The 18,640-nt window shown below is 40.7% G+C and overlaps 1 protein-coding gene across 4 annotated transcripts in view; it reads right to left on the bottom strand.

The window, feature by feature from the left end:
• Dennd5b (DENN domain containing 5B) overlaps positions 1–18,640 on the bottom strand; it is a 114,621-nt gene that overhangs the window by 40,311 nt on the left and 55,670 nt on the right. For all 4 annotated transcript variants that reach the window (XR_007589316.1, XM_050126479.1, XM_050126480.1 and 1 more), the window contains 6 exons: positions 15,734–16,270; positions 12,954–13,191; positions 10,393–10,543; positions 8,024–8,117; positions 3,767–3,898; positions 1,807–1,959 (listed from right to left, as the gene is read on the bottom strand). Coding sequence is in view for 3 of the 4 variants with exons in the window: in XM_050126479.1 (XP_049982436.1) it covers positions 1,807–1,959; positions 3,767–3,898; positions 8,024–8,117; positions 10,393–10,543; positions 12,954–13,191; positions 15,734–16,270 (1,305 nt within the window). In the remaining variant the exon portion in view is untranslated. The remainder of the gene's footprint in view (positions 1–1,806; positions 1,960–3,766; positions 3,899–8,023; positions 8,118–10,392; positions 10,544–12,953; positions 13,192–15,733; positions 16,271–18,640) is intronic.

Genomic DNA, 18,640 nt, shown 5'->3' with positions numbered 1-18,640 from the left:
CAGGGTCCTAGACCTTAATAGGCCCCTAGACCTTAGCACAACTGACTCCATGATAAAGTGGCATTTAGGCTGTAAAACTCAGCACAGACACAAAGTCCATAGTTCTGGGAAAGTCTCTGAATGCACTAACCTTGCTTTTTGGCTTCTGTAGTTCTGCTTCTGGCTAACTGTTCTTGTTAACTGAAGTGTGTCAACGCAAGACATGGTTTTTGTCTTAAAGGCTCACCCTGAAGGCTCAGCGCTACATCCAGCATAGTGGCCAGACGGCTAATAAACATTCCTGTTGGCTTCAGCCCATGTCTGAGCAGTCTTCTCTGGTGAATACCCCACAATAAAGGAACTAAACACAATGCACCACCACACCTGGCTTGGTTAGCACATCTTAAAAAATCTGTACATAAGTAAATACTTATAATCAACAAAGGGTATAATTTCTGTAACATATTTACAATTTTTTAAAACATAATTCTTTATTGAGTCTTTGGGAATTTCACATCATGCACCAATCCCGCTCACCTACCAGTTCCTCAATATCCATCCCTTACCCTGTAGCATCCCCTCAAAGAACCCACCCAAAAATTAACTAAAACAAAACAAAGCAGAAAAAAAAACCCCAAAACCCCACCTCACTCCTCCATCTTTCCAACACCTCTTCATTCATCCTAGTGGTATTCAAGTGCTGTGGGGTGTCATGCAGTCTACCTCTTTGTCCTGTCAGCCCCACCCACAAAATGCTCATTGCAGAGTCGCTGGTCTGGTTCAAGGTCTCTGGCCACACAGTTGTCACTGGATCCTCATGGAAACTCCTCTCAGATATCCTGCTGTTGCCCCAAGTAACTGAGATTCCGTGACTATTGTTCCACAAGACCAGTCCCTTTATAAACTCCAGCAGTTATAGATGGGGCAGACACGAGGGTAGGCCAATCCAAGGCCCAAAATGTGGGTCTGGATGGTAGCTAAGCTGGTAGTTGGGACCACTGGAATCGCCCCCTCAGGCAAGGGGCAGAGCTAGCCTTCCTAGGTCCATGCCACAGCGGCCAGCTCTCCCACATCCGCGGTGAAGGACAGGCCCCCTCTCTCTCCTCAGTGCGGGGGGGGGGGGGGACAGCTCTCCCAACACACATGCAATTTTGTATCTTCCTGTGTATCACTAAAGATCCTCCAACCACCTCCTGATCATAGATTGTTTCTTTCTTTGTCTCTTTATTTTATTTTATTTTTTTTTGAGATAGTCTCACTGTTGAGGCTCAGCTGGCCTGGAACTCACTTTGTATGCCAGTTTACCTCTATCTTTCTCTGCCTCCCACGTGGTGAGATTAAGGGTGTATGCCACCATATCTAGTCCGGATTGTTTGTTTGTTTTTCCTGGAACTGAATGGCCTATGATAAGTATCTAGTTATCTTGTGAGATCTTTTTCTTGTCATACTTCTCATTCATGTATGGAAACTAGAGGAGAACTTTCAGGAGGGTCTTTTGAGCACCTGCCACTTGGCAGCCTCATCCTTGCCTCCTTTTTTTTTGAGACAAGGTCTCTGTGTAACCCTGACTGGCCTGGGGCTAGCACTGTAGAACTGCCTGCCAGCCTCTGCCTCCCGAGTGTTGGGATTAAGGGTGTGCCACCACCACCTGGCCTTCTTTCCTTCATTAGGACAGGGTCTCCCTCTGTAGACCAGGCTGCCCTCAACAGAGATCCACCTGCTCTGCTTCCCCAGTGCTGGGATTAAAGGTGTGCACCACACTGAACGGTACCTGACATGAATAAGCCCTTGACTGCCCAAGCCACTATCACCTCTTGAGTTATTTACCTGCTTGACCTGTAAGCCATGGCTCCATATCCTCTCCAGCAGGTCACAGAGGCTGGCGATCAAGGTATTCTCTTCCAAGCCAGTGATGTTCGCTTCTCCATGGCCCAGCTCCACTGCTTCATGTCCCATCTTCTCTACCAACATGCGTTTTGTCTGAAAACATCATGGCTGGTCATAAATTACCACAGCAGTGAAAATCAAAATCGAGGAATCAATCACTAGCTCAGAAAATCTGGCTTCCTTCATTACAGTTCTAGTTACATATTTTCAGTCACCATGGAGAAAATATCTTAATATGGTGGTCAGCTGATTAGAGTAATACTTTCTATATTTTACTATTATGTCAGAGGAGTGTTAGGGCACCAATGAAGAAATAAAATGCTTGTAAGGCATTGTGACATTGAAAAATACATGTAATTTAGATTATTAACTTCTGTAATAATATAATCGTTCTAGATCTTAAAGTGCACTGACACCAGCACCTTGAGCTATCGCGACCATTTGACCTTTCCTGACTCTAGCACCTTGGCAAACTAAAGCTTTCTGCACTTAAGCTAAAACCACAACAGAAATGAGCAACTCTATGCTTTTTCTTTTCCTCCCCATTTTCTGTTTTTGAGAACTTCCTAGTTTGTGAGAGAACTAGGATTCTCCCCTTCTCTTCCTTTTCTCTTTTCTTTCCTCACAAGATGTATCAGAAAATGAAAACCAGTTTCAGGCGAATTAATTTGCACCCACCTTAGCTAGCATTGCACATGTAAAGTGAGAGAGCATAGGTGCCTTGTCTAATGACCCGTAAACACGGATATTGAAGACAGCGCTTTTACTGAATATGCTCACGTTACTTTAAAAAAAAAAAACTGAGGTTTTTCATTTATATAGATACTTCATATAAAGGCAGTTCTGTGAGAGAAGAATTATATCTAATATCCATAGAGGCTGACAACAATATAGTTATAACATAGTTCAGATCTTTCCCCTTAAGCACATGTAGTAACTTGCATGAGCACAGCAAGGCTTTATACAGGTATGTACGTTGTTTGTCACATAAGAGAGTAACATTCTTTATATAACTTATGAGTGGCTTGACATCACACTGAATAAGAGGACAAGACCTAAGGGCTGGGCAGATGGCTTGTTGTTGTACAGGCCTGACCACCTTAGTTCAGATCCTGGGAACCCATGTAAAACTGGGTAAGGTGACACACACCTCCAGTCTCAATGCTGATATGGAAGATTGGGATGAAGATCATGGATCTGCTATTTTCAAACAGCCATAGTTATAGCATGAGTTCAACTCCCAGCAACCACATGGTGGCTCTCAGTCATCTGTGCCCTCTTCTGGCCTGCAGGCATACATGCAGGCCGAACACTGTATACATATAAATAAATTAAAAAAAAAGATGAGAAAAACTATGCAAGGCTTCCGTGTCATTGATGCTGGGGGCAACAGAAACTTCATGGAGATTCACGATTTCAGTGAAGATCATATCCAGGTCTACAAAAAAAGTTTCTTCTGAGCTCGGAGAGGTGGCTCAGTGGTTAAGAGCATTGGCTGTTCTTGCAGAGGACCTGGGTTTGATTCCCACACCCACACGGTACCTCACAACCATTTGTAATGCCAGTCACAGAGGATCTGATGCCCTTTTTTGACCTGCATGGGTGCTGCCCACATGTAGCCCACAGACTCATAAAAAATAAAAATAAACAATAAACTTTCTTTTCAGAGAAGCTCCAGGCAGAACTGGGCCAACTCAGGTCAGACCCACACGTGGTATAACATGAATGAATGCACACCGTGTGGACTCAGGTCAGACCCACACGTGGTATAACATGAAGCACACCGCGTGGACTCAGGTCGGACCCACACGTGGTATAACATGAAGCACACCGCGTGGACTCAGGTCGGACCCACACGTGGTATAACATGAAGCACACCGCGTGGCAGCAGTATACGTACCTTCATTCTGCATTCTTTTAATAAGCCTTCTACGAATTTCCAGTTGGTTTGTGCGATCACAGCAGGTGAGAGATCTGACAACTTCGGTTGCCTCATGTTCTTTCCTAGGCTTCGCGCCTCTTGCATATATTTCTAAAAATCAGGAGTATTTTGAAATGTGTAAACATCACATATTCTTTTCTACTTAAAACTTACATCAACAAATACAACAAGCAAGATGTAAAAACGGCCTTAAGTGTATGTGTATAACAGCAATTAAGATTTTAGTGCTCTTGATGGAAGGCAGAAGACATGTGTACTCCTCTTGAAACAGTTAACTTTTGTGAAAAGGAGTGAAAGAAACATTATTAACTTGAAATTCATTCAAAACCAGGAGTTTCATTGAGTTTAGTCTTTTTAATAGGACCACCACAATTATAATTAGTTAGGATCAAGAAAAGACTCAAAAACAAAGACTTCACATCCCATAATCATCTGGGGTACTACTCTCCAGCCAAATCTCGGCTCTAATTAACTTTCAATAGTACCAGTATTACATTGTAACTAGTTTTATGACCTCAATCATATCGATGAGCATCTAATGTTGCTGCATCTCACTGTATGATGCGCGCTATAGTTCACAAAAAAAGGCTGAAAAGTGTGACATGCTGCAAACATGGGGGCTCTTGTCTGTATAAAACCTTCCCTTGCTTTGTTTGTGGTTACACACATACAAACACAAAAACATCCATTCCAATATTCTTGAAATTTGTTTAGTCAATTTCCATAAAAGTCAAAAACAGGGAAGGGACTGCAGCTCAGAGGCAATCCCGAGTACCACTTAAACCATGTTTGGTGGTGCACACCTATAGCCTGGGTACTGGAAAGGTGCCAGCGGGAGGAACAAGAGTTTAAGGTCACTGATGTTTATGTGGCTTAAGGCCAGGCTGGGTTTCTCAAGACCAAATCTCAAAACAGCAACAATAAACAAGCAAGCAAGCCAAACAATCACCTTATACCTAGTTAGTGCAAAACTACAGTCTCTGTGCTTGTACGCGGCATCCAGATTACCAGGCAGAATCTGCTCTAAATCATATAGTACAACTAGCGTTTTGTTGCTAGTGAAGTGATATATTCACAGGCACAGATGTAAATCTATCCTTATTCTCTTAAGGGGAGAACTGAATACTATAAAATGTGTAAAATCCTTTGCAGTCTTTGAATGTAAGAGAATTTGTTTCCCCTATGGAAGAAAATCAACCTGCTACAGCTGCTGAAGGTTCTACTGACTGAGGATCGAGCAATTAGCTTCTCTATATACATGACAAAAGGCAACATTAACAACATAACATGGCTCCTCAGTCTAACAATTGTAAAGAACCACTGAGACAACTAAAGAATTCCCTGTGAGACAGGTTCTTCAGTACTTGCATGCACTTTCTGCTTTAATATTATTCAAAGGAAAAAAAGGAAAATTGAGAATGAGAAAATTATTATCAGTAGGGACATTAAATATAGCAGTGGGCATAGAAACATACTTAAGGTTACTTTTCAAGTAACTAAATGTAGGAAATAAAAGCAGTTTCAGAAAAACCAATCTGAGCTACAGGGCAGCACCTACATGAGAATTATATTTTCATTTTCTATTGTTACTTGGGGACAGAATTAAAAGCTAGATATAAAGATTAGTAAAAATACATTTTTAATGTTTAAAGCTTTCCCACTGGGGATACAGCTCAACTGTAGAGTGCTTGACTAGCACGGACAGAACCCTGGTTTACCCCAGCACTGTATAAAGCCTGGTGTGTGGGTTAGAGAATGGTCCTGAGTGTGTGCTGATTTTGGGAAGCACTTAAGTTTGGCTTCCAGCACCTATACCAGGTAGCTCAGGTAATTCCAGTTCCAGGAGTATGTGATGTCTCTGGCCTCCATAGGCCTGCACTCGAGTGCACATAGCCCCACAAACATGAAATTAATTTAAAAATAAAAATAAAGGTCAGGTGTGGTGGTCCACATCTTTCATCCCAGCACTAGGGAGGCCAAGGTATGATTTCTGTAAACTGGAGGTCAGTCTGGTCTACACAGGGAGCTTCAAGACAGCCAAGTGTACACAGTGAGACCCTGACTCATAAAACTACTACCACCACAATAACAATAATAAATACTATTACTATTAAAAACAAACCAAAATGGGTATAGTGGGGCATGTCTTTAATCCCAGTACTTAGGAGGTGGGAAAGGAGAATCAGAAGTTCAAGATCATCCTTAAATACATGCCAGGTGAGGGCAGGCTAGGATGGATACAGGAGTTCTTGTCCCAAAAACAAAAGCAGAGGTAATAGCTCTTGCAGAGGACCTGGGTTTGGTTCCTGGCCCCACTTCACAGTTGGTTCATTTCACAACCAACTGTAACTCTAGCTACAAGAGATTCAATGCCTTCTGAGGGTACTGTACTCATGTGGCATACACATACACAGACAGACAGATAGACACACACACAAAGCAAAGCAAAACAAAACAAAACAAAAACAAAAAACAACAGAAAACCACTTGGATGTGGTGGTGCACACCATTAATCCCAGGTCTTGGGAGGCAGAGGCATGCAGATCTCTGAATTCCAGATCACTCAGAGTTATATGGTTGATATTCTGTCTCAAAACAACAAAACATGGACAACAAACCAAGAAAAGCAAACCAAAAAAAAATACATAACATAAAAGCAATAAGCCACTAATAAATATATATGAAATTGCAATCTTGTTTAATAAACACTGAATTTGGAACTAAGTACCTTCTCCACAGTTTTCTAATAGAGATTCTAACCTTCTAATTGGAGCTAACTTACTGGAAGACAAGACTACTATAAATGTAAACTAATAACAAACAAGAAAAAGTTGTAAGCCAGAGTCTTAGACCATTCGTATTCTCAGGTGAGCAGGGGTTAGAGCAAACTGGTATGTATGAACAGTGGGAAGATACCCGAGCCTGGACATTAGGAGTCCTGTGTTCAGCTCTGCTCTGTATGTCCATTTAAATGTGGGCAAACTTCTTGCTCGTCAGCTAAAATGTCAAGTTAGACAAGAGAACCTCACAGTCTATGATGATGAGTGAGGGAGCTTTCAGAAACACAAAATGTAGACCAGGAAAGTAAAATGGTGTGAAAACAAACATCTAGCAAAGAAAAAGTGATACTCAGCTACTTCTGCACTTGTGGGGAAAAAAGACTTAAAATAAGAAAGAATTTCCATTCTTCTCCCACTTAGAAGAAAAGCAATTTGTTATCAAGGATATATTCACACGTGTATGTGTGTATATACACACACACACATACATACACACCCAATGACTCGGGATTTGAATGTCGTTTTATTGTCAATAGCATAGAATTACTTGTGTGAGCACATTCTAGCACAAACAGGCAGAAAACACAAGATGAAGCATAGAGCAAAACATGCTACATGCACTCCTGTGTGTGCGCCATTCCAGAAACACCAAAGACAGGATTCAGGGACATCTTGGGAAGCACTTTCAGGGCAAAAACATACCAGGCAGCACTCAGAGAAGGACTTTTTAGGAAGCCGTGCAGGAGGAGTTGGGCCCTGATCCCACTCCCAGAATGCCATGGAGTTCTGACAGACCAAAAGTTCCCCCGAAGGCTAAGATGATGGCGATGTTTCAATGACAGAAAAGTAGAAAAAGGAAAAGGAACAAGAAAAAGAAAAAAGCAAAATCTGCATGCATATGATAAGGTCACAGCACAGGAGAGGGCAGTGAGGGAAAAGCAATGGACAAGAAAGGCTTCAGTTTGGAATGAGGTTTTCTGTTGTATTTCTACACATTTGAATTTATGAAACAATGAACAAGATTTTTGTTTGCATTTTTTGATCACGAGATGAAACAATTATTTAAACATAATTTGAATTTTATTTTCAATGAATACAAATAAAGCATATAGATCTATATCTAAAAACAGTTCTGGCACTTCTAAAAAAAATGGTCAGCAAGCCAAAGAGAAAGAATACATTAATATATCTTTACTTACTAACCTTAAATTATATTTGAAATGTAGATATATGTGTACCTCAATGTTGCTCCCTTCAGGAGACCTACTTGCCGAATCTTTGGCCTAAACGCAGCTTCTATTAGATTTAACACTATTTTAGATGAATAAAAGGACAAAACTGGACAAATGCTCTGTTACACTTCAGTATGAAAATGATATTTCAAGTAAGACGGCTGCACCCGGGCAGGCAGCACCCCGGCAGGCGGACCGCATACCTCCCGTAGGTCATTGTCCAGTCCTATGTGCTCAGAATGCTGGCGAAGGCGTTCTTTCCGGCGCTGTGCTGTGGCATTTCGGCTCACCCAGCGACTGGAAAATAAATACACCAAGACAAAATAGACTAAGGAAACCATTCAATTAAAAAGACATGAAGAAATAATGGGCTGGGCAGTGAGTGGTGACACACACCTGTAATTCCAGCACGGAAGGCAGAGGCAGAAGGATCTCTGAGTTGTAGACCAGCCAGGTCTACAGTGAGTTCCTGGACAGCCAGAGCTACATAGAGAAATCCAGTCTCAAAAAACCAAAACAAACCAAAACACTGTGCACTTTTGTCTGGCTTTGAAATCATGATCCTCCTGTCTTCTGTACAACCACCATGCTCAGTTCTTTCAATCAATTCTTTTCAAAATATGCTTAAAGTTTTAATTTTAGATACCATTTAACTTACCCATTCAAAGCACTCAATCTAATGGGTTTTGGATATTCACAACCATCACCACAATTAACACTTTTTAAAAACTGAGATTAGGAACTGGAAGAGAGGTCAGCAATTAGGAGTCCTTGGTGCTTTTCCAGAGAACCTGAGTTTGGTTCCAGCACCTGTAACAGTGTCCAAGGATCTGATGCCCTCTTTCAGCCCCCACGGGATCCACTCTCACGTGACACACTCACAGACACAGACGCACACAAACATTTAAAGGGGAGGTACTAAGTGCTAGATACACATAATAAACATGATAACAAGTCAGACTTTTTTTTTTTGTTTGTTTGTTTGTCAAGACAGGGTTTCTCCTCAGCTTTTGGTTCCTGTCCTGGAACTAGCTCTTGTAGACCAGGCTGGCCTTGAACTCACAGAGATCCACCTGCCTCTGCCTCCCGAGTGCTGGGATTAAAGGCATGTGCCACCACCGCCCAAATTTTTGTAGACATGTGTAGCCCTGGCTGTCTTGGAACTATGTAGACTATACTAGTCTTGAACACAAGATTCCCCCTGCCTCTGTCTCTCCATGCTGGGATTAAAAGTATGCACCACCACACCTAGATCAAGTCGGATCTTAACTCAAGTTTATCCCTGATCATATCAGATAAATGCAGGTCTCCTTGATGTGATCCAAGTAAATATAGGTAAATACTTTTAGCAAAAAGAATATTTTCAAAGTTCATAATTTTTAACACCTTAATTGCAGTGTCCTAAAAGAATAAAATAAATTTATGAGTTTCTACTTTAAAAGATTAATTTTTACTTTAACTATGAATGTACATGTCTATGTGTAGGTATGTGCATGTGAGTGTAGGTACCCATGCATGGCCTAAGACCCAAGGAGCTGGAGTTACAAGTGGGACTGGTCTTGAAGCTGTGCTCCTCCTGTCTCGAACTCCTTTGTGCTAGGATTGCAATTCTCAGCCATCTCGCTTGCTATAAGTTGTATCTCTATTTTTAATGCTTATTATTCTCATGCTTGAAAATGTTTTTTTTATTGTTATATTCATTTCATTGTTAAATTATTTTTTCTTCCTGAAACAGTCTTTCTATGTAGCCCTTGAATTTGCCTCAGTTACCCAAATGCCAAGATTACAGGTATGTACCATCTGGCTGGATTCACTGTTAAATCTTTAACCAAGATAATCCTCATATATACCAATGGTACAACCAACACTTACCAAACAGATGAATGAGAACTATAATGTTCTATAATGAACTATAATGGAAATAAAAACTGCTAGGCCAACAGTGTACTCATTCATATCAAAGCGATTCAAACAACTCTAGAACATTTACGAGTAAAAGAAAACTTGAGACCTGGGGCTGTAGTTCAGTTGGCAGAATTCTCACTCCATCCTCTCCAGCGTCAAGTAAAACAGAAGGCTGATCAACACCTGCAGTCCCAGTACTCTAGACACAGGCAGGGTGAGATCACACCTGCAGTCCCAGTACTCGAGACACGGGCAAGGTGTCTGCATCACACCCTGTCCCTGAAAGGCGCAGGGACCACTGCACAGGGAATGAAAAGACGGCAGAAGCCAGGGACTGAGGAGAAAGGTTGTGAAGCTGCTTTCCATCCAGGACAGGGCCGTTTCACCAATGAACTCACACTGGCTGTGTGGCTGCCTCTGCCTGCAAGACAGTCAGAACGCCAGCATTCACCAAGTCCCACTTCTACCCAAAGAGCGGCTGCTGGAGGAGGGAGAGTCAGGTTTCCTCAGGGCACATGGTCCCTGCTAGGTCGCCCATGCTCCAGAGGCTGGTCCTACCCTCTCTCATACTGCCAGCACTCATTAGACTCAGTGGTCTAAAATATAAATAAATAAATGTGGACATTAGGAGTGTGTGTGTGTGTCACTCAGGCAGACACACGCTTACTTGTTATTGGCCGGTCCTGCCGCCAAGACGTCGGACTGCAGCTTTGGGAAGAACCCTTGCTCATATTTGCCTTGGCCGATTTTCATATCAAGTAGATGTGGGTGAATTGCAGTGTGATCCATTTTCATCAGTCTTTGCTCAATTGACTGGGCTATAAATTAAATTTATCATAAATTAGAGGCATTTCATTCCCAAAATACGGTATCATATATTCATGCACCTACAGAAAACTGAAATCATCCCATCACTCAGAAACAGATTTTTACAAAGGCCATTGATAATCAGGGATATGACTTTAGAAAGATTACTTTTAAATAAATAATGAAAATATTATATACACATACACATGTCCACAGGTGATATGGGAGTGTCATATATCAATCTGTTGATTTCATTGGTTAATTAAAGAAACTGCTTGCCCTGATAGGTTAAAACATAGGTGGGAGGAGTAAACAGGAGGAAGAGGAGGTGAGGTAAGACTCCTCAGACAGACGCGATATAGCTCTGCTCTCAGAGACACACAGGATGAAGCTCCGACTCAGGATGGACGTAGGATAGAATCTTCCCGGTAAGCGCACCTTGGGGTGCTTACACACATTATTAGAAATGGGCTAGGTGCGAGAGCTAGCCGAGAAGAGGCTAGATATAATGGGCAAGCAGTGTTTAAAAGAATACAATTGAATTCAAACCTTTCTTATGCAATTTATTGAGACTGTTTCAGAACAGAGTATAAAGTGCCTGTGTGCTTCTCTGTTATGCCCAAGGCAAGGCCCTATCTTCAGTTCCCAGCACTGAAAACAAACGCACGCAGGCACTTGCACCAAACCAACATCTGTGTCAGATGGGGGAGCCATAGACTACAGCCTCCTTTTACAGTTTCAAGTCTTTAACTTCCTGGGAACCTCATCTTATTTTCAGGCATGCTAAGTCTATAATGGAACATTTTCAAAAGTGCTTCACACAATTTCACGATGAGAGTGGGATTCTCAGGCTCCAAGAGGCAGAGAGAACCCCATTTTAACTGCTAAGATTTTCCAGATACATGTTAAGCTAAGAAGCTGGGACTTCATCCCGTGAGTTCAAAGCCAGCCTGGTCTACAGGGTAAGTTCCAGAACAGCCAGAGATACACAGAGGAAAACAAAAACAACAAACGCCCCCCCAAAGGCTAAAACAACTTTATTACTCCCACGACTGAGCTATTTAAATGAAGATGGAAAGGAAGGGACAAGCGAGCAACAGAAGCAGAACAAGGAAGCTACATTTCCGTTGTGTGCTTTCATCCACTACAAAGTTTTGGTCTCAAATAAAAAGTGTCACTCTTTTCTTCTGAGACAGGCTAGCCTCGAACTCAGAGAGAGCTGCCTGCCTCTACACCCCAGTGTGGGGATTAAAGGTGTGCGCCACTACTGCCCAGCAAAAGTACTACTTTTTATTGAATGGAAAGAAATAAAAGGATATTTCTATTCCGCAAAGAATGGGCTGGGAACTAGGCATAAATATGCAAAGCTACATGAATTGGTACATTTTACATTTTTGTTAATGAATAAAACCACTAATAAAAGAATAAGGCTTTAGGTACTCGAAATCAGTCAGGTCTGCATCCACTCATGGCTCCACTGAGAACCAGTTACAGAACCACAGCCAAATCCTTCAACCTCTCAGTTTCCTCGCTCACAGAATGATAATAAGGCAACAACAAACAGCCGTGCGCACCCTGTCACCAGGACTGCATGTGAAGACACATCAAGACAAGCATGGCCACATAGGAAGGACTCAAATGTTAGCTATTATTTATTTAACGGAATGTATCTCACAACCAGACAAGTCCAGAAAAATTCATAATTCTTTCAGAGAAACTGGTGTTAGGGTTGGGGAAACCTTTAATTTGAATGAAAAAACCCAGAGATTTAATTTCAAGACATGGAACTATATAACTAACTGTACCACAAAGCAAACAAGTACTGTTTTAGCTATGTAAACTAGACAGCATCTCAGATTTCCTTTTTGTTTTTATTTTAGACAAAATCTTGCCTTAAACTACTGGTCCTTCTGTTTTGGCTTCCTGAGTGCTAGGATTCAGACATGTTCCACTGTGCTTTGGCTTAACTATTTTAGTTAACAGCTAGAGACAAGAGGTGACGGGCAAAGAGGCAGCATAAGTACCAAGATGGAGATTAACATTTTTTTTTCTAACACAAGGAAATAACAAAAATCTGCATCTTTTGAATGTCCATAAAAATAGAGATTCACAGAAGTCTGAAGAAAAGTATAAAAGCTTCTTGATAACACTAGGATTAGTCAATGATGTCTCAAAAAGAAAATTAGCTTCAGGCAGGCAGTGGTGGTGCACTCCTTTAGTCCCAGCCACTTGGGAGGCAGAGACAGGCGGATCTCTGAATTTGAGACCAGCCTGACCTACAGAACAAGTTGTAGGATAGCCAGGGTTACACAGAGAAACCCTGTCTTCATAAACAAAAACAAAATTAACTTTGTGCTGTATAACTCAACAGTCTATAAAAAGAAATATCATGAATTAAAAAAAAAAGGCTGGCAAATATACCTGCTTCTTTTAAACTGCTGCATTTCTGATAGATAGAAGTCCGCAGGGTGGGGGTGGGCGCCCTTACGTTATACAACCTTATCTTCTCAATCCGAGAGTCAAAGACCCGAAGCAGAGGGTCCTTCTCTTCCCACTGAGACATGATTTTATTATCAATAAAGGTGGCGAACATCTGTGTTTCAATGAAGCGTGAAAGAAACGGCAGGTAAGGCTCAGGCTGGTCAGAGAGGAAGGACGCCTGCAATGAGATGATTAGCGAATTATTAATGAGGTCACCTTAATGTCATAGAAGATGAACATGAACAGTGTGCTAAGGTTATCATTCTTCAAACTTAGATAAAACTGATGTTAGACATTTAAAGTCTTACAGATCTATTTGTTTTTCCTTTCCTCTAAATTTCTAGGTTTTTTGGTCACTTAGGACTTTAGCATTGATCTTACCTTTCAAACCTGATTTACACTGGTACCATTATGCAGAAGAGAGGAATCATCAGTGAACGATGGTGGATAAGGTGCTATACAACGGATGTCAATCATCCACTTCACCTACCACTACAGCTGGTTCTTCTTCCCAGGGAGTAATCTCTTCTGTTCCCTGTTCCTAGCCTAGAAATGGACCTCTAACCAAAAGGCCGCAAGATGAGCGAGTGACTATATATCAGATTATATACATATCAAAATTATATATCAGATATGTATATATACACATATATGCACAATAATTTGCATATGTTTATGCAAGAATTTAAAATAACATGGAATTTGTGCCTATGGGTAAAATTCTTTTGCTCTTCAAGCAGATGTTTTTCTAACTCAAGATTAAACTCCTTTCATACCTATGTTAACACAATTGTCTGTGATTTAAAGAGAGAAAACACTGCCTTAAAAAACAAAAAATATACACGGGGATCTTCAAAATGATACAAGCTGTTCTTCCCTCTTACTGGCTTGCGTGATGCAACAGATTATAACTGGCTTCTATCTGAAGCGCTCACATTCTTGTTTCCAGTTCATGTATACCGTACATAGGAATTCTAAGCTTGGTTACGATGAGCTGAAACTTATAAGTGAACTCCTATTCCAGCCGCTGGGTTGGTTTTGTTTTTCATTCTTTGACTCTTCAAAGTTAGATGCGGTGTCAGAGTCAGAGGAGAAAGGGGAAAGGTAGTTCCAACATAAAGTTGCTATTGTTAGTATTCATCAAGTTTCTTCCTAGAATATTTAATTTTTCCATTTATTACTTCAGGGGATTTTTAATAAAAGCTTCTTTACAGAGCCCACTTTTCAATTGAAAGCCTGCATAGTTTAATGTACTTATATAAGTACACATATCCATATCCAGATAGACTCACAGCAGTCTCTAGAAATCAGTTCGTTTCCTTAATGTTATTTCATAAACATTGAATTTACTTTTTATAGGACAGGCATCTCTCCCTCTGAAAATGGGTCAAACATCAGCTTTTGATGTTCAGATTCTTGTGTCCTATAACATTTAAAATCACCCAGAAGTTGAATTTTCAAGACTACTCTGCCCTGCATATTTCCTTAGTGGAAAATAAGATGATTCTAGCTTTCTGGAATCCAACACGTGAATTCCATTTTCTTAGGGGTTATACAGAAAGAAATCCACTTCTAATATAAAACTACAGAGAATAAAAAAGAACAAGGTATTAGGATATTAACTTAAATCAGAATTTGAATAGCCTCAAAGATAGATCATGAATGTGGAAGATTAGTTCTTAAAGTGGAGAAAAGTATAATAAAAGCTAAGCAAAAATGGGAACAGGTCCTAGAGCAGAAATATATTTAAAAAGTGGTTTCTTAATATTAAAGAAGTTTAATCAGACATAAAGTACACCAGCAAATTCTGATGCACACAGTATATTATCCTACAAGAAAAAATATGATAACACCAGAAAATAATCTTTGATACTACACAAACATTTAATAAATACCTATTTGTCAGATGCTTCAAAATTAAACACAGTATCTTGGAGTGTAATAGCTCCTTTGGGAAGGTTTTTTAAGACACATTCTAACAGCAGAACTACACTTGCGCAGTAACAGCGTCCTAGCGACCTAAAGGACTCCACAGACATCTCTCCTGCTTTTGTCTGTTGGAAGAGATCTAGGGTGCAGGAAGAACACTGGAGGGGATAAAGCAAACCTTAGAGAAAAGCTTCAGAGGACAGCAAAAAGTTTCCCTCTCTAAAAACTTTGGAATATAATCTTAGACTAGCAGTCATGAACCCAAATTTACCCATTTGTTCTCTTTTAAGATACAAAAGATGTGAAATTAGCCTTATGAAACCTGTCAACCTTTAGATTAACAAGCTGGGTGTTACATCACTGGGTGACGGCTATCAGTGAGAATCTCTTAGAAAAGGAATGGGCTTAAATTTTATAGAGTTGGTCATGAAACAATAGTAAACAAAACTCTTACGGGAGCAGAAGACTCATGAAGATCAAGATCATATATGTGATATAATAATTTAATATTCAATTCAAAAGCCAGTTTTATGAGCGGTCAATTTGCTCTTTTGAGACTGGTCTTGGGTTGCCCAGGCTGGTCTCAAACTTACTACGTAGCAGAGGGTGGTCTTGCATTCCTGACCCTCCTGCTTCTACCTCCCAAGGATTTGCTTTCTTGTGAAACTACTTTATCTAGCATGAAAAACTTAGTGGGATGGAAGAAAGGAAAAACCTGTGCTTAAAAAGTTAAAAAGACTAGTAATGTAGGTCATTGCAACCATAGAGAGGAAAACTACGGTTCTTTTTACTTTGTCAAAGTTCTGCATCTGCTCCCGGTTGGTCAGCCAGGCCTCCATGTCCTGGGCGGTCTGAATCACAAATGCTTCATAATCCGCAAACATCTGTATAAAGCGGCTGGCAAAGACCTCTCGTACTTGTACGTTGAGTTGGTAGTCTCTCAATTCTGCCTCTTCACACTGTAATTTCAAATCCTTTTCTTTTTCATTCAGAGACGCTGAGAGGTCAATTTTTTGCACAGTCACACCAGTCCTATCAGCAAGAGCCTGGAGGCGGGCTATGGTTTCATTGCCCTTCATTAACTCGTACATGCTGATGTTGCTGGTGGGGACATTGCCGTTCTTTCTGTCGTTAACCAGGTCTTTCAGAACCATGTTCTTCAGTTTGGTGGCACTCTCGCTACAATGGAGGCTGCCTTCAGGAGGAATCCCAAATTGGAGAAGAACTTCAGACAGCTCTTGGATAAAATCCACCTTATTGGGGAACTGTGGAAATTCTTCAGGCAATTCAATAAAATGGTTGTCAATATCCACAAAACACAAATTAGCCTGAAATAGAAAAAAAAAATCACAAATGTTTTGTGAAAATGTACAAGGCCAACTTATTAAAACTTAAATGACTTCAAGAGGGCTCCAATATTGTAGATCCAAAGCCAAGTTATCTTGGGCTATATTTAGCCTTCTAAATAGCATTACTGTCCACCTGTGATTGGCCTAACATCTTCGTAAGTTAGAAATTTACCAATGAGACCCTTTAGCTCCCACCAACCTTGTGGAACTATTTTATCTGCATAAAATATTTAATGGTTAAGAATTGTCACAGAATATTTTTACTGTGAAGATATGTCTTTGCCAACGCACCTTCTGGTTGACTTATTAAAGAGCCTAGTGGCCAATACGTGGCCAGGAGAAGACAGGCAGATTTCTGAGGGGAGAGAGAGGAAAAGAAATCTAGGCACATGGATTCCTCCAGAGACTCTGAAGAAGTTGGAGAGACAGTACAGAACAGAGGTTAACTTCTAAGAACTAATTAGGAACAAGCCTAAGCTAAGGCTGAGCACGTCACTGTTGGGGAGCTGGGGGTACGAAGACTTGTTAGAAAGAATGCCATCAAATACTTAAGCTGTAGCAGAGCCTTCCCTGCTTTGCTGTAACCTGCTTACCTAAATTTTCCACCAATGCATTTGAAAAATTCATGAAACTGTTATCACATTAGAACATGCTATTTATTGTCATTTAAATCCTGACTCTCAGGGAAAGATCACTCATATTTATCTCTAGAATAAACATCTCTTATTCCCTTTAAGATGAGAATTGTGCTCCTATGGTGACAACTTGAAAAAAATTTAATGTTCTAAAATATTCTATTATAAACAGAAACAAAGTATACCATGCTTAAACAATTTTAAAAATACCAGACCCCAGGCTAGCCTTGAATATGATATATGATGTGGGAGTGTCATATATCAATCTGTTGATTTCATTGGCTGAGCAATAAAGAAACTGCTTGGCTTAGCTTAGAGCATAGATGGGAGGAGAAAACAGAATAGAATTCTGGGCGGAAGAGGAAGTGAGGTCAGACTCTGCTCTGCTCCCGGAGAGACTCGACAGCTCTGCTATGGAGCAGAGACGCCACGCTTGCCATGCTACACTCTCCCAGGATGGACGAAGGCTAGAATCTTCCTGGTAAGCGCACCTTGGGGTGCTTACACACATCATTAGAAATGGGCTAGTCCAGGTGCGAGAATTAGTCTGTAAGAGCTAGAGTTCATGGGCCAAGCAGTTCTTTAAATGAATACAGTTTGTGTGTTGTTATTTCGGGCGTGAGCTAGCCAAGCGGCTGGGGTGTTGGGGACGCAGCCCCGCCGCTCTTATTTCAACAGATATATAGATAAGATGAACATGACACGCATCTACTTCTGCTTCCTAAATTTTCAGGCAAACACCAACCAGGCCTGGCTCAAAAATTATTTTTTTACACTGCATTTTGTGGTGGGTATGCTTAGTGTGGAAATTGAGACTGGAGCCTTGGGTACCCTAAGAAAGTTCTCTTCAGTACTTTACATGTTACTTTAGGCTCAGAATTTTATCTGTGAGTGAGATGTCAGGGATCGTGCCCAGGACCTTCATCACACTAGGCCTATGCCCCTACACGAAGTTACATAAGCCAGCATATAAGGTCAGAGTCTTTTATTCGTTAATTTTTTTCTAGCACATAAAATAACGTGTTTCATTATAACATTTTCTTTTTATTTTTAATGATTCATTTACTATGTATACAGTGTTCTGCCTGCATGCATGTCTACATACCAGAAGAGGACCTCAGATCTCATTATAGACCACCATGTGGTTGCTGGGAATTGGAACTCGACCTCTGGAAGAACAGCCAGCGCTCTTAACCTTTGAGCCATATCTCCAGCCCCTCATTATGACATTTTCTACATTTATACTTTGGTCATGTTGGCCTGTCATGTTAATGTCATTTACTTTCATGCCTTAAATATATATGTGTACGCATATTATTAAATCTAGATTCTCTATGAGACTTTGTCTTCCTCTCAGTTACCCTCTCAACCTTCCCATTAGGTCCTTCTACCATTTGTGTGTGTGTGTGTGTGTGTGTGTAGTTGGGGGTATGTGTATGCATATATGTATATGTATCTGTGTATATATATCTATATGTGTGTATCTATAGGTGTGCACGTGTACATATGTATGTGTACATGTATGGATATGTGTGTATGTGTGCATGTATGTATGTATGCAGTATGATTAATAAAAACCCAGAGACAGATATTGGGGTTTAACCTGAAGGTTACAAAAGCAAAATAGCCACTGGCTCTTACCTCTGGGTCAGTTCCAAATGGTGATCCTGCCTCCAGGAATCTCAGTATGAGACTGTCTGAGAGCTGTCTCCTC

Source organism: Alexandromys fortis, unplaced genomic scaffold, assembly GCF_014885135.2.
Source record: "Alexandromys fortis isolate MF-2015 unplaced genomic scaffold, M_Fortis_MF-2015_v1.1 scaffold_260, whole genome shotgun sequence".
NCBI classification, from domain to species: Eukaryota; Metazoa; Chordata; class Mammalia; order Rodentia; family Cricetidae; genus Alexandromys; species Alexandromys fortis.
Note: the sequence above shows the minus strand (reverse complement) of the source record. Positions and strands in the feature narration are given on the sequence as shown.